The 22,000-nt window shown below is 45.9% G+C and overlaps 1 protein-coding gene across 4 annotated transcripts in view; it reads left to right on the top strand.

Moving 5' to 3' along the window:
- Positions 1-242: 242 nt before the first annotated feature.
- The window catches only part of ALOX5 (arachidonate 5-lipoxygenase), a gene marked incomplete at its 5' end in the record, with an annotated part of 54,233 nt that continues 32,475 nt past the window's right edge, over positions 243-22,000 (top strand). For all 4 annotated transcript variants that reach the window (XM_079900465.1, XM_079900468.1, XM_079900466.1 and 1 more), the window contains 3 exons: positions 243-392; positions 7,715-7,913; positions 12,382-12,463. In XM_079900465.1, the coding sequence (XP_079756591.1) occupies positions 243-392; positions 7,715-7,913; positions 12,382-12,463 (431 nt within the window). The remainder of the gene's footprint in view (positions 393-7,714; positions 7,914-12,381; positions 12,464-22,000) is intronic.

Here is a 22,000-nt window from a genome sequence, read left to right on the forward strand (position 1 = left end):
GTGAGGTGCAGGAACGGGCGCGCTTACCGAGTCCGAGGCGGGTCCGGCGAGGTCAGAGCTCCGGGAGGGCGGGGCCGGGGGCAGGGCGGGCAGGAGGAGGAGGGGGGCGGCAGGGGCCCCGGACGCTCAGAGGCAGGAAGCTACCGCGCGGGGTGGGCGGGGGGCGGAGACCGGCGTACCGGCGCGCCAAGGCTCTCAGTGCTCGCTGCGCCCGCGCCGCGCGGTCCTCGCTGCGCGCCACCATGCCGTCCTACACCGTCACCGTGGCCACCGGCAGCCAGTGGTTCGCGGGCACCGACGACTACATCTACCTCAGCCTCGTGGGCTCCGCGGGCTGCAGCGAGAAGCACTTGCTGGACAAGCCCTTCTACAACGACTTTGAGCGCGGCGCGGTGAGGACGCCCGGCCCTGACGGGCTGGGATGGCCGGGACAGGGTGCGGACGTCGGGGCGGCTGGGACCCAAGTTCGGGGGCGAGCGGCTCTGAGAGGCCACTTAACTGGGCAAGCGCTGTGACCACCATTACTTGTGCCCCACTTCCTAGGACTCCACAGGTGGCACCTCAGCTGTGGGGAGAACGCGCAGGGCTGGGGGTCCAGAGGCCTGAGTTCCATCCGGCCCTGACCACTAGCTCACTCTGCCCCCTCTCTGGGCCTCAGTTTCCCCAAATGTAAAGTACAAGGGTTGGCTTCAGGCTGGTCTAGGAGTTCGAGCCGGTGGCCCAGAGTGGCACTAGCTTATGTCTCCACACCTGGGCAGCTCACATTCTCAGGAGAGGTCCCCAGAGGAATGCAGAGGGAAAGAACGAGAGACCCAGGCCAGGAGAAGCCTTTTGCAAACCTGGAGGTCGTCGCTGGCTCCCAGCAGTGTGTACACCAGGGAGCACTCCCACCCTGAGTGTGAGGGCTCAGAAGAGCAAGAGGGAGGAGGGCTTCCCCTCTCCCCTCCTCACCAGAGACCCTGGAGCCTGCGAGTTCAGGGAACAAAGGGAGCGTGTTGACTGCACGTCTAGTCTGTGATGCCAGGCGCTGTGTGAGGATTCATTCAGAAGTGGGCTCCCCATGCTGACCTGGCGTGAATTCCAGCCTGTAGCTTTCTCTGTGAGCAGCACAGCAGGTGGCGATCCTCGCCAAGTGTTTGGTGTGATGTGCCCAGTCCACTGGGCTTATTAAGTGCTCATTACTTAAGTGCTCATGAAGTGACAGCTCCAACACACTACAGGTGCCCAGGAAATATCTGTTCCCTTCTGCCACCCCCAGCTTCTGAACTGGACCAAAAGGACTTAGATTTCACAAAGCTGTCTTTTTTATCTCTTCATTATTTGGTTGAACCATAAGGAATTGCTCATAGTTGACTATTTTTGACAAAACTGGCAATTTCATATGGTTCAACCAAATACTTCTTGGATAATATTCATGAAGCGTGTTTTAGGTCTGCAGAGCCTAAAGTAAGCAAATAATAGCCCACTCCTTTTCCAGATTCCAAACTCAAAGTGAGCTTGATTCCTACCCAGGAGCCTCAGAACCTCGCTATAAGCCCATCTGACACTTAGCCAAGTTCGTCATATTAATGTGGCTAGAGTACCCTTCTAGAAGAGTTAGGTGTTGAGTATAAGAACTACCTCCTATTGTTTGGTTTCCCCAACCAGGGAACTGGCCCAGAGGATGGTGGTGCAGGAGGGCTAATGAGTCATTCATTTGGGATAATGACACCCTCGGCCATTCTGAAGCACCGTCAGAAATAATTATTTCCATTATTTCATGGATTCCCCCAACACTTATGGGAGGAGAACAGGTTACAGACTTCTCTGCCTTTATAAGTGGTCCACAGTGGGTCTGTTCTCCTCCACATACGACACACATCAGTGTGCAGCATAAGCAGCCGGGTGTGGCTTCTCAGAGGGGAGGTACGGGGGTGTGACCATAAAAGGGTCGTTAGAAGAGGGGTGCAAGCATCCCTCTGTTCATTATTTCCCCACCCTGAGAATTCATTCAAATGACATTATGATTAAACACTTCAGTGAGAGTCCCAGCAGCAAATTTCAGGAGAGATTTGCATGTCACATTTCCATTGTGGTGAGAGGGGGCAGGTCAGGAGGGGCACTGCAGGGGAATCGCTGGCTCCAAAAGGCTCTTTGAAAAAAATCATCTTTTGAGAAAGCTTCTGCTTATGCAAAGTTACTCCACACTTGGTCTTGCACAGCCCAGATCTACTTCCTCAATCTCCAGCCAATGTCTCTTAAGGACAATCCGTCCCATTTGGGTAAAGGTGAAGGAGAAATCTTAGAGGAAATACTTGCAGAGACGATAAGGCTAACCCATTTTACCCGAAAAGTGTTACAATCATTATAGATAATAACAGTTACAGTAACAACAATAAAGACTTTTTCTGGGCAACCAATTCAGTCATTTCCAGCTCATTGGCAGGTCAATACCGCATTCTCCCATGCAAAATTCAGTCCTATAATGGATGGGACTGATTTTTTTCTCAATAAATTGAGTCACAAATCCCTGGTTATTCTCATCAGAGTTCTGCCAAGTGATTCAGCACAGGATTGGGAATTGGGGTCCTTCGCAGGTGAGATTGTCCTGTCAAGCGTCACGCCATCTGCTGGGAAAGCCCAGGCGGTGGACCCACATAGCCCAGAGACGTAGCCCAAATTTAGCAAATTGATTTGTTTCTTTGGCTCTGTCGATTTAAAGTAATTCAAGGCCCGATGGGATAACTTTCACAGATCCGAAGATTTCTGGGAAATCTTACCTGACCCTTTTTCATTCCCTGGCAGCACTTTTAGGAAAGCGAAAGGCAATAGGGTGATGCTTAGTATATCACCCTTGAATGTACTCAGTACGTGTGAACGAGTCTTACAACTATACTTCTTAAATATTTTCTGTGACTATTCTTACAATATATTCATGAAGAATGTATTCTAGAATACCGCCTTCTCAGAAATGATAATATAGTACTGAAGAGTAAATATTTCCTTCTGACACTCAATCTCACTATCCCCCACCTTCCCTCTCTGTCCCATCTCTTCCCTACATTCTGCCTCTTCTTCCTCCTTCTCTTCCTTCCTCTGCTCCCTATTCCCCAAAATTCCCCATGTCCCTCATTTCTCTCTTGCTTACTGCTCCAATTTCTCCCTTCTGCTGTCTCCTAGATTCCCCCAGCTCCCCCATTCTTTGCTCCCTCAGCCTCCCTAACCACTGCCCCTTTTCTCCCTCTCTCTGCCCCAGCCTCTCCCTTGTCCACCCCTTAATCATCTCCCTCTGTCTCTACTCCACAGCCCCCCCCACCACCCACCAGCCCCTCACTAGCCCCCTCCAGGACAGGCAGTCCAGGCTGGACCACATCATGACTCTTCTCTGTCCTTGCTCTAGCAGGGATCTGGGGCAGAAACAAATGAAACCTTTCTTTAAATGCTGATATAAAGATCAAGCAGGATTTCCCTGGTGGTGCAGTGGTTAAGAATCCACCTGCCAATGCAGGGGACACGGGTTCAAGCCCTGGTCCAGGAAGATCCCACATGCCACGGAGCAGCTAAGCCCGTGCGCTACAACTCCTGAGCCCACATGCCACAACTACTGAAGCCTGTGCACCTAGAGCCCTTGCTCTGCAACAAGAGAAGCCACCACAATAAGAAGCCCGCACACCACAACGAAGAGTAGCCCCTGCTCGCCACAACTAGAGAAAGCCCGTGCGGAGCAATGAAGACCCAACTCAGCCCAAAATAAATTAATTAATTAATTAAAAAAAAAAGATCAAGCAAAAAACTGGCCAGCTAACAATTTGCTGAAATATTCAAAAGCCTTAAAGCTGTGTATCCAATAGAGGATTGAGAGCAACGGGTGAAATCAGCAAACTGGCCATTCTGAGAAAGGACTGGTGAATATCACGTTTCCCAGGCTCCATGTCTCCTTCCAGTGTCTGACCACTGCACCCACCACCTCTGCCCCGAGAACTCCATGCTCCAGCCTCCTCCTCTCACATGCGAATTCCCCACCTCCTTTCTCTACATTCAGAATGCCCTACCCATTCCCCTTCTTCTCCACTCAACTCACCTCTGAAATCTTACCAACTCCCAAGAGCTGCCTCAAATGCCACCTTGTAGGAAGCTTTTCCTTGTCCTCCACCCCACCCCACATTGCCCCTTCATACTCCATGGAGGGCTTGAACCAGGGCTCAAAGCCAGGTCACCTGGCTCCCAGGCCAAGGCTTTTCCCACAATGTGGCCATGGGAAACAGTGAGAGGAACCCAGGTTAGGCCATCACACAGGTGTGGGTTCTAATCGTGGGGCCACCAGTTACTCCCTAGCATGGTAGCTGCCTGACCTCTCTGAGCCTCAGTTTCCAACTGTACAATGAGATAACCATCCACTCGGCCATGCACATGTACTGTATTTTTTGAGGGCCTGTTATGCTCCGTGCCATCCATAGTTGATACTGTACACTGTTCAGAATGGACATGTGATATTAACGTGTCAAGGCAAATTAGTCAACAAACACAGTATCCACCCAGCATACTGGCCCAGGGAGAGGAGGAAGGAAGGTTGTCACACCCTGTAGCTCTTTGTATCTTCCAAAGACCTGACTTTGCTGTTTGACACACAGGACCCTGAGATCTTCCTGGAGGCCCCTCTCTATCCCCTGTGACTCTCCAGCAGTGGCGCCCTTGGATGCCAGTGTCAGTGTCACCGGACTTTGTCCCTGAGACTGCCTGAGTTAGGTGGCACTGAACTCAGGCCCTGGTTCACCTCCTGTAGCACCGGGCCTGAAGCCACGGCCAGCCAGAGACAAGCCAGACTGGCAGTCCTCTCGCATTGCAAGACCCTGTCAGATGGCCTACTGAGTCCCTGTAGGTCTGTCCAGTGATTTCATCCGGGTGAAACTCCAGGGCCCTCTGCCAGGTGCCTGTGGGTCATTGGGGAAGGGTGACCTGGAGGGCCCATTCTCCTGTGACTGCACCATAGGTGTGCCCAGGGTGAGCCTGCTCTCCCTTCTCTCAGAGAAGCTACTCCGTCTCTTCCTTATCAGTCCCCACCCTCAGTTGGACATCTGGCCCTCCCTCTGAGAATCGCCCTGGAGAGACTCCCTAGGCCCCATCTCCCTTCCCTTTGTGATCCAAGGCTCCTCCCTGCCATGAGAGTCGCCCACCTCAGATGCTTATGGCGCCTGTTACTTTAGATGGCCATCCTCTCCCCCTTCGCCTCAGCCTCCCAGACGCCTGCAGCCTCCTGTAGCCCCTCGGAGCCACAGGAAAGCCACTTCCCTTGGAGCAGCCAACCCGAGCCCAGGCCCAGGCCTCAACCCACGCTGACTTCCCTTTGCTCGGCCTGCACTGCCAGCAACAAAAATGCCTCCGGTTCTCACTCGGCCTCAAGACCCCTTCTCCATCCTCACGGGAATTCCCTTCAGGTTTTGAGCCAAGTTGTTTCTGCTCATGGGCTCAATGTCTTCCTCCCGTCTCTACTTCTGGCTACTCAATGTGGCACATGTAGTCAAGCATGGACCTCGGCGCAGGGGCCCATGCTAGCTCAGAGCCGCTCGCAGGCAGTGTGGGACTTGCTGACGCCCCAGGAGTCGAGGAGGGAGGACCAGGTGGTTCTGATACACACAGCAGCTGGTGGCCTGTGCCTCTGGAGAAAGGAGCCCACTCAGGCATCATGTCATTTGGATTTCTCAATGGTCCTGCAAGCTAAGCGTGATCTCCCCTTGATAGATGAAGAAACATAGCCTCAGAGAGTGTAACAGTTTGCCCTGGCCCATGGTCAGTTACTTTGGAGCTGGGATGTGAACTCAAGGCCCCTGAGGCTTTCTGAGCTGCCCTGACACTCAGGCTCACCTCGCCCTCTGCCCCTCACTGCCCTCCCTCCAGTCCTTGGTGGGAATCTCTGTCTTGACCCCGCAAGAGGGCCACGGTCTCTGCAGATACTCGTGGCAGGTGGGACTTCGAATGGGGTGGGGCCTGCAAACGTCCAGTCTTAAGCCACCAGTCCCCACTCTGCTTCTCCAGGTGGACGTTGGGCCCCTTGCTCCATCAAAACCTTCCTGCCCTGGCCCACTGATGCCTCAGCTCAGGGGCCTCCCTTCTCTCCCCACCCCTGGGAAGCCACCCAACAAGAGCTGTGTCCTTCCTTTCCTCTCCCTCCTCCCAGCTCCTTAGGTCATCCAGCCCCTCACTGGGACTCCTCTCCCAACTCTATCCGGGGCCTACCGCCTTCTCCCCACGGATCGGCGCCCTGTGGTACAGACAGGCCCCTCTGCCTGAGGTCCCACAGGCCCTGGGGGGCAATGCTCTCTGTGACCTCACCTGTGGCCCCTGGTGTCCCAGGGGCCACGCTGTGGGGCAGGAGGGTTCTTTGACCTGCAGGATGGGCAGGACAGATGTGCTGGCACACCTGTTAGGGACCCAGCCCACAGGCTGGCTCCTCTGTCCCCAGAAAGTGTTTCTAACTGAGGACCCAGGCCCAGACCACCGGGCACTAGGAAGAGACTTCCCTTTCTGACCACAAGCATCTGGCATCTGAGGCAGCCAGGACATGCGAGCTGCTCACTGTGCTCAGAGCCAAGGGCTTTGCTGAAAATGTTCAGCTTCCCACTCCCTTTAAGAAGTCCTCCCAGTGGCATTTGGAGGGAGAAGGATGGAAATGGGCATGCATGGGGTCATGTGCAAGATGAACACCCTTCCCCTCCACTTACTTCACCATCACACTGAGAACTCCAAGCCTGCCACCGAGGAAAAAATTCAAAGATGGGTGAAATCTGGCTTAGAAAGTGCCTCAGAGGGCATTGAGTCTGGGGCTCCCCAAACATTCTGGTCTTTGGAACGCCCGATGCAAAGCTTGAGCCCCCATCCTTCCTTCCCATCTGCCATCCAGAGCTGCACCTACGCAGATCATGCAGCAGCCATGGAGCGGCTGCCCTGCACTGCCACTGTGCCAGCCCGTCTCCTGGGGTCAGGAGCCTGGCAGCAGCCCGGGGAGCAGTGCTGCACGTGGCCTGAGGTAGCAAGGCCAGCCTCAATCCACCACTGTGCCTTGGATATAGTGGAAACTGCTTATCTGATTCTCTTGGCATCACTGTGGCTCCGTGAACTGCAGAGGCCCCAGGACAGCTTGAACTGTGTGACTTCACTTTTATCTGAGCCTCCCCGTTTGCACTCAGTTATTTGCCCCACTGAGAATGAGAGAGATATGGAAAGACCTGGATTGGAATTCCAGCTCTGCCAATTAGTAGTAGAAGTGGGGCTTACTGAACCTCACTGTCTTCATCTGAGACACAGGTCATAACTCCCCACCCCTCCCAAAGTTGTTGTGGGATCTATAGCAACGTCAGCAAGCCCTTTGCAAGCTGTAAAGGGCTGCCCTTGTGTGCGAGGGCCAGTTTGTCCATCTAGCCCTGTAAGGTAGCAGGGCCAGCAGCCTTGCTGCCCTTGTTGTGAGTGGGGGCAGCTGCAGAGGCCCTCAACGAGCCTGGCCTGGCACTGGGCTGTGCGCAGACAGCAGAATGTCTCTCTCTGAGCAGCGCCATCCCTTGCTTGCTAGACTTCCATCTCCTAAGGGTAGAGCTGGGGAACTGGCCATCTCTGTCACCCGGGGTGCAGCAGAGCCGTGCCAAGGACAGGCATTTGGCAGACATCTCAGCTACATGGATTGAGGGTGATTCAAAGGCTCAGGAGCTCCCAGATGGTCTGACTTGCCTTTTCTCCTTCTCAGGTTGATTCTTACAATGTTGTAGTTGATGACGAACTGGGCGACATCCAGCTGATCAGAATCGAGAAGCGCAAGTACTGGCTCCATGACGACTGGTACCTGAAGTACATCACGCTGAAGACGCCCTGCGGGGATTACATTGAGTTCCCCTGCTACCGCTGGATCTCAGGCGAGAGCGAAATTGTCCTGAGAGATGGACGAGGTGAGCGGCTTAGGCCCCTTCCACTCCCTGGGCTTCTGGGGAATGAGAGAGTCTGCAGGCCCTCCTTCCTCGAAGAACTGTATCCATGGGAATAATAACCATGCTCTCCGTGGTTGAGCACCTGCTTCGTGCCTCGATGCACCTGTAGGAGGTGTGACCTTCCTCTAGGTACTAACAAGCCCCAGGTTCAGAGGGGGAAGTGACAGGCCCCAGGCTCCATCCAGCCATGTCCCCTCTCTGCTATAAAATCCTCCAGGAGAAGATTATGACCCACTTTTTGCCAGAGGGTAACTGGGGTCCCTAGTAACACATACCCCTGGGACGTGCCCCTGGATGGGCAGTTCTTCAGCTGAGTTCTCAGCTCTCCTCTCTGTGAGGTCACAGTAGGGCTTGGGCTCCAGGGACCCCATGCAGGCCAGGAAAAGGAAGGGGTTGACCAGGAGTGCCTGAGTGCCAGCTCAGAGGAACTGTGGGCAGGCCTGGTGTTCGACGGTCACCAGTCATTAAACATGAAGTCCCACTTTTTGCTGAAAGAGAAAAGAACCTAAAATATACCCTCTTAAGCAAGACCCTCAAATGTGCAAACCCCAATCTGGTACTTCCTCGGGAGGCCGTTCTTGGTAAGAGACACGCAGCTGGCCTGGCTGGAGGAGGAGGAGAGAGGAGCAGATGGCGGGGGTCAGCTAAGGCCTCTTTCCCTCTGAATGACGCCCCCCTTGCACACCAGCCTCTTAGCGTGTGTGAGTCAAATCCATGCCTTGGCAAAATCCTGCCTTACCTTAGTCATGACCCTTCAGCGTGCTCACTCTCGAAACCTGAAATGATCTAGTGCATCCACTAGAATAATGAGGAGGGGGACAGCTGCTTCTTCCAGTGCCACCGGTTAACACCTCCTAGCTGACAACACATTTCCTATCACTAGTTCATTTGCTCTTCACAGAACTTTGGCAGGGTAGGTAAGATGAGAATGATTAGTACCCTCTCTATTTTAGCTAAGAAAACCAAGACACAGGAGGAAAAAGTCTTCTCTACCTGGTGTTCTTAAAACTACCAGGCCACATCCCATTGCTTCTGACATGGAATTTAACTTAAGAAACAAAATTCAAAAAAAAAAGAAACAAAATTCCAAGATTATTTCTGAACTAAATAATTGGGGCAGGAAGGATTTTTATCCCCTGTCTTCATGGCAGGGAAGATCACAAAAGTCACTGTGTCTTAAGGTGGCCAGCATGGGAAAGGCTGCAGACAGGGCACTTCTCATTTACCAGGACTGTAGAAACACGAGCTCCACATCTCCCTCCTGCCCCCCTCCTACCCACGGTCTCGGATGTGTAGTCCTTCTTCCCACGGACCCCGAATCTCTTTCCAACAAAAAAGCATACGTCACTGTCCAGTTGGGATATTTAGAAGGTGTAGGCCAGCGTGCAGGGCCATTAGAACTCCTAGTCCTGGTGGGGTCGGGGAAGGGAAAGAATGTGAGAATAACCGAAAAGGGAAGTGTCCTGGAGCCAGAGCTGCCTTGGGAGGAGCTCTGGTCCTCAGCAGAGATGCAGACAGCCTGGAGAGACCCTACAGAGAGAGGCTGGGGAAGAAGTGTCCTCTCCTCACTGTCCCGTACCCTCCAGTCTCTGGTCAGGGTTTCCAGTGGCTGAACCGAACGTGAAGCCCACTGATGCATTGATCAGGGACCTTCAGGGACAGGACAGGTGAAGGGTGGATCTGGAGGGGCACATGGGAGCCACCCAGTATGTTCCACTTATCAGTTGCTGGGTAGCACTCTTAGTGGCTTGAAACAACCATTTCATTTTGCTCATGATCTTAGGGGTCAGGAATTTGGGAAAGGCTCAGCTGGGTGGTCCCTCTGTGAGCCATGGGGCATCCGCTGAGAGGGGAAGGGCTAGAGGATTCGCTTCTAAGATGGTTCTCCTCTCGTGTGCTTCAGGGCTCCATGGTCTCTCCCTCTCCACGTGGCATCTCATTTTTAAGGCTTCCCCGTAGAGCCTGGGCTTCTCACAGCTTTGTGGTCTCAGGGTAGTTGCACTTCTTTTTGTGGTGGCTGGCTTCCAAAAGCAAGAGACAGAAAGTAGAAGCTGCCAGTTTCTTCAAGCCTGGCCCTGGAAATTGGCCCAGTGTAACTTCTACCACTTTCTATTGGTCCAAGCAGTCACAGAGCCCACCCAGACTCAAGGGGAACATAGACCTCCTCTCAATGAAAGGAACGTCAAAGAATTTGTGGCCATCTTTGGTCCACCACATGGCACGACAACCAACCCTTTGGGCAACCTGTAAATGAGGGGGCCCAGCCCACAAGCGATTCAATCACTCACCACATAGAAACCTCTGGAATCTAATATTTCACCACTGCACTTGGGGTGACCATAGAAGTCAGAGGGCTCTCTCTGTGGTGACTGACATTTTTGTAAAATACAATAAAAACTAACTACTAGAAAAATGAAATAAAAAGCAAACCAAAGCCATTCAAAATACAAGCCCTGTTTTTATTATCAGATGCAACAGTCAGAAGTATTTTAGCAAGTTACTCTAAGTTTGTAAACCTGTACACTCAACCTCTGTTCTCACCTCATTGCACACCAGCACCCAACAGTTCTGAGCCTCACAGAGCTCTCTGGCCCATTGCACCTCTGCCTGAGGCAGCTCCAGTCCCAGGCTTGGCACTGGGGCCCAAAGAGGAAGATCAGTGGGTCACTGTGGTCCCAGGGATTCCAAGCATCTATGTGAAAGACTCATATCAGTCTTTTGGAATCTGTCCCCCTGAACTCTGCTGTAGTCAGTCCAGGCTTTGTCACCTGCCTTGTTCCCAGAAGTTCTGTTAGTCAGTGGGGCCAGGAAGAAGGATGCTATATGCCATTTGAAACTTGGTAGGTTGCAATTTTACACGTTCTCTGACTTATTCATACAGTAAAGCTAAAGAGATACAGCTCCTCAGAGCAAGGTGCCTGAGAAATAGGCAGGTTCTTTAAGGGTGGATAAGAGATGATGAATGTGCCAGTGACAGCTGTTGTTACATTTAATACTCATCTTGCCTTCAATGGCCTAGAGCCTCCCCACTTATTTACAAAAATGTCAGTCTGTGATGGAATGGAAGTTTTAAAAAGCCGGCTCTTCACCACAGAGAGCTGGAGAAGCTCTTCACTGCAGAGGCCCCCTTTCCAGGAGATGCTCTGGAATCCTGCCAGTCGGGGTTCCATTGACAGTGTTCACTGATTTTACCCTAAATAATAGTATAAAGGGTAATCTCGATCTGACCTCTCCTGCTCTAAAGGCCCTGAGAAGTGTGACCAACCGTGCCCTTAGCCACCTGCCCACTCCTGAAATGAAAGATGAGACACCTTTGAAGTCTGGCTTAGAGGGAGGAAGAGGACGCTCAGGTCCATGATAATTATAAGGACAACAGTGATAACCGTGGTTCCCATTTACTGGGCACTTACTGGTCCTAAGCACTGTATGGAGTGATTTGCTGCAGCCTCTCACTAAATCCCCACCATGGCCCTAGAAATAAGCGTTATTATCTCCATTTTACATGGGAAGAAGCTAAGGCAGCTTGCTCAAGGTCACACAGCTGTAAGTGACACAGCCCTAGTCCAAACCCAAACCCAAGAACACCTCTTCTAAAGCCCACACTCTAGGACATGACAGGCTGTTTTAGAATAAGCTCCATTCTCATTCCTCTGTGTAGCCACCACAGGAAACTGGACAGTGTCAGCGTCTGTGTATTGAATCTTAAGTCACACATTTCTCCAGGAAGCAACCAATTGGACTTAGAAACACAAGAGCCATGAGTCCCTGCTATTCTCTCAGGCAACATGGAAACCCGCAGTGGCTGCCATTTCTGCTCTGCATGAGAAATGCAGGAATGAACTGCCCTGAAGTGGTTTGAAGAGATCCACCAAAGATCACGGAATGCCTCTCCTCTGAAGTGGAAGAGGAGCTCTGCACCAGGGGCCCCACGATTCTTGGCAAAGGCAGTGTCCTGGGAGCCCCCAGGTGGAAATCCACAGGCAGGCCAGAGATGGGCACACTGCCTGCCAGAGAATCATTGGTCTGCCTTCCTGTAAGTCACGATCAGAACCAAGCCTAGCTTATGTATCTGGATGTGATTCTCAGAACCCCGAGGTTCAGAGCCCCCAGGCTTGCTGAGTGAGCAGACAGGAGGAGGAGGAACTGGATTTTTCTTTTATAAAGAGAGTTAGCTAACAGCATGGGATTTGAGTCTTGTGTTGAAAATCCACTAATTAGGTTGTGACCTTGGGTAAAGTCCAAGGGCAAATCTATTCAACCTCCCCAAGCCCCCATTTCTTTGCTATAAAATGAGGGAGTGTTCCGAGGCTTAAATGAGACGATACACATAAAGCACTTGGCTCAGGAAGGGTGTCTGAGGGAAACCTGAAAACTGGATGTTGTTAATGTGCTTCCCTAGGCTCTTCTCACCCATGTCCTTTTCTCACAGCGAAGTTGGCCTGTGATGACCAAATTCACATTCTCAAGCAGCACAGACGTAAAGAACTGGAAACACGGCAAAAAGAGTATCGGTGAGTTATGACATCAGACCAAATGGCTTGGGGCCATGGTGTCTTCTATCTCGGGGGCATAACCCTGCCCACAGTTTATGGCCCATCATTGCTGGTACGTGATAACCAAGGGACCAGATCCCTTCAGTACTTCTCAATACCCAAGTTCCACCTTACCACCACTCCAGGCAGAGATGGTGAAAGAGTTATGAAAAACTTGGGATCAACCGTATTGGCATTTAGGAGGAATGGGACAGTAAAGGCTTGAATTCACCTTGATGTTCTCCCACTCCCATTGTAGGAATTACCCTTCACTTTTTATGTCTTCTTATAATAATTTAGTTATAAATGTGATATATAATCTACAAGAAAATTGACAAATCTTTAGCTAACAGACTAAGAAAAAAGAGAAGACTCAATTTATTAAAATTAGAAATAAGAGAGGGAACATCAATACCAACCTCACAGAAATTAAAACGAATGAAAGGGAATAGCATGAACAATTGTATACCAACCAATTAAATAACTTAGATGAAAAGGACAAATTCCTTAGACAGAAACTGCCAAAGCTGACTCAAGAACAAATCAAATGAATAGACTGATCACAAGAAAAGAGAGTGAATACTAACTTTAAATTAATTTTAAAACTTCCTACTAAGTAATTTTAAAACTTCCTACAAAGGAAAGCCCAGGCCCATATGGCTTCACTGGTGACTTATAGCAAACATTTAAAAAATTAATACCAACCCTGCATAAACTCTTCCAAAAAATAGAAAAGGAGAGAACTTGTCTCAACTCATTGTATGAGGCCAGTATTATACCCAAAGCAGACGCCATAAGAAAACTACACATCAATATCTTTTATGAATATAGATACAAATATTTTCAACAAAATATCAGCAAACAAAATCCAGCAGCACATAAAAGACATTATACAATATGAAGAGGTGGAATTGATTCCAAGTATGCAAGGTTGGTTTAACATCCAAAAATCAATTAATGTAATACACCATATGAAGAAAGAACAAAAAATACATGGTCAAAAACAATACATGATCATCTTAATAGACACACAAGAAAGCATTTGACAAAAATTTTAAAAAACACTCAAAAAATAGGAACTGAAGGGAACTTCCTCAACCTGATAAAGTGCATTTACAAAAAGTTCACAGTTAACATCATACTTAATGGGAAAAGACTGCATGCCTTCCTCCTAAGATCCAGGAACAAGATAAGTATATCAGCTTTTGCCACTTCTACTCAACATTGTACTGGAGGTTCTAGCCAGGGCAATTAGACAAGAAGGAAGAAAAAACATCCGTATTGGAGAACAATAAGTAAAACCATTGCTATTCACAGAGGACATGGCCTTGTGTGTAGAAAATCCTAAGGAATTCACAAAAAAAAATCATTGGAACTGAAAACAAGCAATATTGCAGCATACAAGACCAATATGCAAAATTCAGTTGTTTTCTATTTGTGAGCAATCAATAATTTAAAATGAAAATAAGAAAACAGTTCCATTTACAATAGCATCAAAAGGAATAAAATATTTATGAATAAATTTAACAAAAGAAGTTTAAGACTTACACAATGAAAACTACAAAATACTGTTGAAATTAATTAAAGAAGAGCTAAATAAGATGAAAGACATCTTATGTTCATGGACCAAAGGACTTACATCGTTTAAATGGCAATACTCCCCAAAGCAATGTACAAATTCAACACAATCGCTATCAAAATCCCTGCGGACTTTTTTGCAGAAATTGACAAGCTGATTCTAAAATTCATATGGAAATGCAAGGAACCCAGAGTAGTCAAAACAATCTTGAAAAAAAAGTAAACAAAGTTGGATGATTCACACTTCTCAATATCCCAAGTACTACACCACTGCAATAGTCAAGACAATGTAGTATTCACATAAGGATAGACGTATAGATCAATGAAATAGAATTGAGAGCCCAGAACTAAGCCCTTACACTTATGGTCAATTAGTTTTCAACAGAGGCAACACGACCATTCAATGGGGAAAGAAGTTTTTTCCACAAATGGTGTTGGGACAACTGAATAGCCACGTGCAAAAGAATGAAGTTGAACCCTTACCTCACACCACATACGTAAATTAAGTTAAAATGGATCAAACACCTAAATGTAAGAGCTAAAACTATAAAACTTTGAAGAAAACATGGATAAATCTTCATGACCCTGAATTTGGCAAAGGATTTTTATATATGACCATGAAAGCATAAGCAACAAAAGAAATACAGATAAGTCGATGTCATCAAATTTTAAAACTTCTATGCTTCAAGGACACCACCAAGAAAGTGAAAGAACAACCCACAGAATGGGAAAAAATATTTGCAAATCATGTATCTGATATGGGACTTGGATCCAGTACATAAAGAACTCTTACAACTTAATGATAAAAGATAAATAATCCAATTTAAAAATCGGCAAGGACCTGAATTGATATTTTTACAAGGAAAATATACAAATGACCAATAAGTACATGAAAAGATGCTTGACATCATTATTCATCATGGAAATGCAGATCAGCACCACAGTGAGATACCACTTCACACTCACGAGGATGGCTAGAATCAAAAAGTCAAACAATAACAACGTGAGGATGTGGAGAAGTCAGAACCCTCATACACTGCTGGTGGGAATGTAAAATGTAACAGCTGCTTTGGAAAACAGTCTGATAGTTCCTCAATCTATTAAACACAGAGTAACCATATGATCCAGCAATTCCATACCTAAGCATATACCCAGGAGAAATGAAAACTTATGTTCACACAAATATACCTGTGCATGAATATTTATAGCATTATCCATAATAGCCAAAAGGTGAATACAACCCAAATGTTCATGAACTGATGAATGTCAGTGGTATATCTATATAATGGAATATATTTTGGCCATAAAGAGGAATGAATAAACACTTCTCCAGAGCAAATATATAAATGGCCAATAAGCACATGCAAAGATGCTCAAAACTATTAGTCATCAAGAAAATGCAAATTGAAAGCACAATGAGATACCACTTCACACACACTAGGATGGTTGGAATTAAAAAGACAGATAATAAGAAGTGCTATGAAGCATGTGGAAAAACTCGAGCCCTCATATATTGCTGGTGCAATGTAAAATGAAGCAGCCACTTTGGAAAACAGTTTAGCACTTCTACCTCTAGTTACTTACACAAAACTAATGAAATCATATATCTACACACACAAAAAAACTTATACACAAATATTTATAATAACACTATCCATAATACCCCCAACGTAGAAACAGCCTAAATTCTGTTAATTGATGAATGGATAAATAAAATGCTGTATATCCATGCAACGGAATATTATTTGGCATTGAACTATGGATACATGCTAAACTATAGATAATCCTCAAAAACATTATAATAAATGAAAAGGTCATATACAAAAGGCCACATGGTGTATGATTCTATTTATATGAAATGTCCAGAAGAGGCAAGTCTATGGACACACATTAGTAGATTAGTAGCTGCCTAGAGCTGAAAGTTGGGGGTGGGACATGGGGAATGACCATTAATGGGTACAAAGTTTCTTTTGGGGTGAACATATTCCAAAATTAGATTATGGTGATGGTTGCTCAACTCTGTAAATATGCTACAAACCTCATAATTGGATACTTTTGAGGGATGAATTTAATTGTATGTCAATTATATCTCAATATAACAGTTTTTAAAAATAATACATGAGCAAGAGTGCACATCTGGAAAGTGGTGGTCAGTGGACTGTATCCAGCCTATAAATGTGTTTAATGGGTCATTGTGGAATTCTGAGTAAACAGGGCTCATTCTCTAGGTTTCCCCAGTCCAACACCAGTCTATCATTTATATCAAGGCTTCTTTCATTTCCTACTTTGGCCCCTGGAGACATTTGAGTTTGAGACTCCTTCCAAGGGAAGGAACAGTCAGCATGGTTAACTGGGCAGGGGCGGGGGTTGGGGGGGTGATTTTGGAGAGTGATGACTGTTACACTTTTCACATCTTCCTCTATAGTTCAAATTCTTACAAGGAATATGTAATATGTCAGGTTTTGTTTTTTTTTTCAATCCAGTAAAGCAAGAGAAGGGGAATAATGTAGAAGCAGAATAATGTAGAAGCAGGAAAAATACCTGTAATCCATCCATTTTCACTTTTATTTCTTTGGGATTATATTGTATACATGACTTGACAGCCTCCTTTTTTTCCCTTAGAAGTATAGCAGAATCATTTCCCCATATTTAAAAAATCTCATCACAAACATGATTCTAGTTTTTATATAATATTTCATTGTATGGATGTACCATACTTTACTTAAACACCAACCTGACTGAACATTTAGGAGGTTTTTAATTTTTTATTCTTATAAACAATGTGAAAATCTTTCCTTTTTGTGTGTATTATTAAGTATTTCCTCAGGATAGATACCCAGAAATGAAATTACTAAGTCAAATAGTAGAAGTTATTAGTATATATAGACAAATTTCTCTTCAAAAATCTTTAACCATTTTTCATGATCAGTGTGTAGATACCTATTTCACTAATCCTTGCTGTAGCTGGGTGGTATCCTCTATTTTTTTAACTTTTCTAATTTGTAAAGACATCTCTTTTCTCTTAGCCCCTTATTCTTTCCCCCTTTCATGGACCCACTGCTGTCCAGTGGTTGAGAAATCCCCACTGAGGCCACTGATTGCCTCAGGCTCAAAATTATCTTTAGCTCTATCCCCCGTTCCTTCAAAAACTTACATTTCCATGAAACAGAATGGAAAATGAGAAACAGGGCAATACACACATGGATACTTGATATATTACAGAGGCTCTGACAATGAGTAGTGTGGGACTATTGGGAACCCATACAGAACAGAGAGAGAAAAGTGGAGGAAGAGAAAAAGGAGAAGAAATTGGACTCTACATCATATCATTCAGAAAACTCATTGTTGGGTTGAATAGACTTAAATGTTAAAGGCAAAACTATAAAACTTTTAAACTATAGAAGATTCTTCTTCATGACCTCAAGGAAAAAAGATTTTTCAAACAAGACTCAAAATGTACTAACCATAGAGGAAAAGAATAAACTCACCTATCTCAAAGTGAGGAACTTCTGTTCACTACAAGACACCACAAAGAGAGTGAGGAGAAAGTTCACAGAGTGATGGACAAGAATTATTATTTATCATGTACCAAGAACCCCTACAAATCTACAAGAAGAGCATTGTCAATTCAGTAGAAAAATGGACACTGCAGTCACTGCACAAAATATAAGCAGCAAGTTTACGAAAAGGTGCTCAACCTCATTTGTTATCAGAGGAATCAAAAGTAAGATCACAATGAGCTACTGCTACTACTGCTGCACACACACACACACACACACACACACGGGCAAAACTGAAACAACTTGACAATACCCAAGTGTTGAAGAAGGTATGAAGGGATGGGAAGACTCATACACTGCTGACAGGGATATAAATTGAAACAACCTCTGTAGAACACAGTTTTGCAATATTTGGTGAAATTGAAGCTACATTATAATCTTTGACTCAGAAATTCTACTCCTGGATCTAAATCCAGGTGTGCAGGTGCACCTGGATACATGTACACAGATGGTCACAACAGTATTATTTATGAGAGCCAAAAAAATGGAAACCACCCAATGTCCATCAGAAGTAGAACAAATAAATAAATTGTGATAACTCTACGCTGCAAGGAAGAGCAGTGAACTGTTGGTACCCACAGCAACATGAACAAACCTCACTAACACAGCGCTAAAGAATAGAAACCAGACACATGTCCAGCCAGTCCATGAGGTTTGAAATTATATTGCTTAGGCAAAGTTGTATAGCAGTGGAACAATAAACAATAGCCGGAACCGATTATCACAAAATCAAGGTGATCGGGGAGGTTGAGTGGGCAGTGGGTGTGGAGGCTACTAGCAATGTTCTGATTCTCGATCTGGATGTTGCTTATACAGATGTCTTGTGCATTTTTATGCATATGTGAGTGTGTGAGTGCATATATACACATGCATCCATATATTTATATATTCTTTTCCAAAATAAAAATTTTAATGAAATTTTTATGATTTTTAGTGCCAGGTATGGAAGAATAATCTGCTAATGCAGTGCATAATGTTAAGGGTCTATGAATTTGCAATTTGTTGTAGAATATTTGTGAGTAAGCCTCTCAGCTCAGGCACCATATGATGTGTTTTGAGACTTTTGTAGTTGGTGCAGTGCACAAGGCATTGTCCAAGAGCTATGCACCGCCCATTCCCATCCTAAAGGGCTGGCGTTCATATGCCCCTTCCACAGCTTCCCTCCCCACTTCAACCACCCAGGGAAAGCCCCTACAGTGAGCACTCCACGTGCTTCTGGCCTTGTGGAAGGAGGGAGTCCTAGACTGTGGCGAGTTAAACAGCTTCCAGAGAATCAGGCTAGTTTGTGTCCTGTTAAGAGAGTGGACAGCAAATCTTATCAGTTCCACACTAATTCAGTTAATGACTAATAAATCAGTCTTACAGGCATTTTGTCTTAACCCAGTATTTTCCAAAGTGTGCACTGGAGCAACTGGTCCCAAAACTTTCTCCCCAGAAGAGAGTCCCATGGTAAAAAAAAGTTTGGGAAACTGTTTATCACATCCCCCTTCTAGAGGTTCACAATGCACATAAGCATCGAGGATTCTGAGAAGTTCTGGAGTAATGGACCCTGGTTAATTTTTTTTTTTTTTTTTTTGCGGTACACAGGCCTCTCACTGTTGTGGCCTCTCCCGTTGCGGAGCACAGGCTCCGGATGCACAGGCTCAGCGGCCATGGCTCACGGGCCTAACCGCTCCGCGGCATGTGGCATCTTCCCGGACCGGGGCACAAACCCGTGTCCCCTACATCGGCAGGCGGACTCTCAACCACTGCACCACGAGGGAAGCCCTCTTTTTTTTTTAAAACCCAGTGTGTCCCAAGAGAATTTGACATACGACTTTTAACATCGTGCAGAACGATTGCTCCATGCAGCACCCTTTGAGATACACCCCTTCCCCAGGGAGAGGTAGATTCAGTGGTGTGTTGGTTTTACAGAGATGGGGCTCTGGCAGGGTCTAGGGAATGGGGCAGAAGGTTTTCTGGTGAGATAGTCTGCCCCTTTCTTAGATCTAATCATCGTTTCTTCCTCCTTCTACTCATCTGTCCTTTTCAGACCTCCTCCTCTGCTTCCGTTCAGGAAACACTGAATTTTGCACCGTCTGCATATTCTTATAGTTCCTCTTTCATATGAACTCACAGGCTTCCAGATTAGAGTTTGGAAGTAACAACTAAGAATAATCTCCAGTATGTCAAAAGCTGGCAAGTCCAGCTGGCTCTCGTCACTCAATCAGCCAGGCAGGGACATGGAGAATCCCACACAGGTCATAACCCAGCATCCATGTTCTCTCACTATGACTGCAGATACCTGCGTGGTACACACACACACACACACACACACACACACACACACACGCAGCAGAATGTGTTTTCATCTAATCTACATCATTTAATCTAATCATTCTGTGACTTGCTTTTTTTTGTGGTCATTCTGTTTTAAAGAGCAGCCAGTTGACACAGATAGGTGTCATCCATTCATTTTAGCTTCTGTGTAGTGCACCACCATGTAAGTAAACCACTGTGTTCACCCACTTACCTGCTGGTGGACGTGTGGGTGGTCTTTAACTTCTGGCTGTTGAAAGCCACACCACAATAAGCTTCCACATATGTCTTGTCTCTTGGTGCTCTCCTGAATGAGTTTTTCTAGGGAACATCCCTAGGAGTAGACACCAAAGTTTACAGACCACGTGTTAAGTTTTCTAAATATTGCCGACTGTTTTCCAAAGGGATTCTGCCAATTTTCACCCTAAGAGCTGTTCCTGAGTTGCTGTTTCCCTACATCACTGACCCACTTTGCACTTTGAGACATTTGCATCCTTCTCAATCCAATGTGTGTGCAATAGTATCTCATTGTTTCCCTTGTCCTTAAACTGCCACACATTTCTTGCTTTATGTGAAGGTACCATAACTTATTCAACCATTCTCCTATTGATGGACATTCAGCTTGTTTTCCATTTGTATATTGATTTGGTTTCAGTGCCTGATGAACATAGATGCAAAAATCCTCAACAAAATACTAGAAAACAGAATCCAACAGCACATGAAAAGGATCACACAACAAGATCAGGAGGGGTTTATCCCAGGAATGCAAGGATTCTTCAATATATGCAAATCAATTAATGTGATACACCATATTAACAAATTGAAGGAGAAAAACCATATGATCATCTCAATAGATGCAGAAAAAGCTTTCAACAAAATTCAACACCCATTTATGATAAAAACACTCCAGAAAGTAGACATAGAGGGAACTTACCTCAACATAATAAAGGCCATATATGACAAACCCACAGCCAACATCATTCTCAATGGTGAAAAACTGAAACCATTTCCACTAAGATCAGGTACAAGACAAGGTTGCCCACTCTCACCACTGTTATTCAACAGAGTTTTGGAAGTTTTAGCCACAGCAATCAGAGAAGAAAAAGAAATAAAAGGAATCCAAATAAGAAAAGAAGAAGTAAAACTGTCACTGTTTGCAGATGACATGATACTATATACATAGAGGATCCTAAAGATGCTACTAGAAAACCACTGGAGCTAATCAATGAATCTGGTAAAGTAGCAGGATACAAAATTAATGCACCGAAATCTCTTGCATTCCTATACACTAATGATGAAAAATCTGAAAGAGAAATTAAGGAAACACTCCCATTTACCATTGCAACAAAAAGAATAAAATACGTAGGAATAAACCTACCTAGGGAGACAAAAGACCTGTATGCAGAAAACTATAAGATACTGATGAAAGAAATTAAAGATGATACAAACAGATGGAGAGATATACCATGTTCTTGGATTGGAAGAATCAACATTGTGAAAATGCCTATATTACCCAAAGCAATCTACAGAGTCAGTGCAATCACATCAAACCACCAAAGGCATTTTTCACAGAACTAGAAAAAAAAATTTCACAATCTGTATGGAAACACAAAAGACACTGAATAGCTAAAGCAATCTTGAGAAAGAAAAACGGAGCTGGAGGAATCAGGCTCCCTGACTTTAGACTATATTACAAAGCTACAATAATCAAGACAGTATGGTGCTGGCACAAAAACAGAAATATAGATCAATGGAACAGGATAGAAAGCCCAGAGTTAAACCCACACATATGGTCACCTTATCTTTGATAAAGGAGACAAGAATATACAATTCTTCAATTGTATACAATACAATTCAGCCTCTTCAATAAGTGGTGCTGGGAAAACTGGGCAGCTACATGTAAAAGAATGAAATTAGAACACTCCCTAACACTATACACAAAAATAAACTCAAAATGGATTAAAGACCTAAACGTAAGGCCAGACACTATAAAACTCTTAGAGGAAAACATAGGCAGGACACTGTATGACATAAATCACAGCAAGATCCTTTTTGACCCACCTCCCAGAGAAATGGAAAT

The sequence above is a fragment of the Stenella coeruleoalba genome, assembly GCF_951394435.1.
Source record: "Stenella coeruleoalba genome assembly, chromosome: 16".
NCBI classification, from domain to species: domain Eukaryota; kingdom Metazoa; phylum Chordata; class Mammalia; order Artiodactyla; family Delphinidae; genus Stenella; species Stenella coeruleoalba.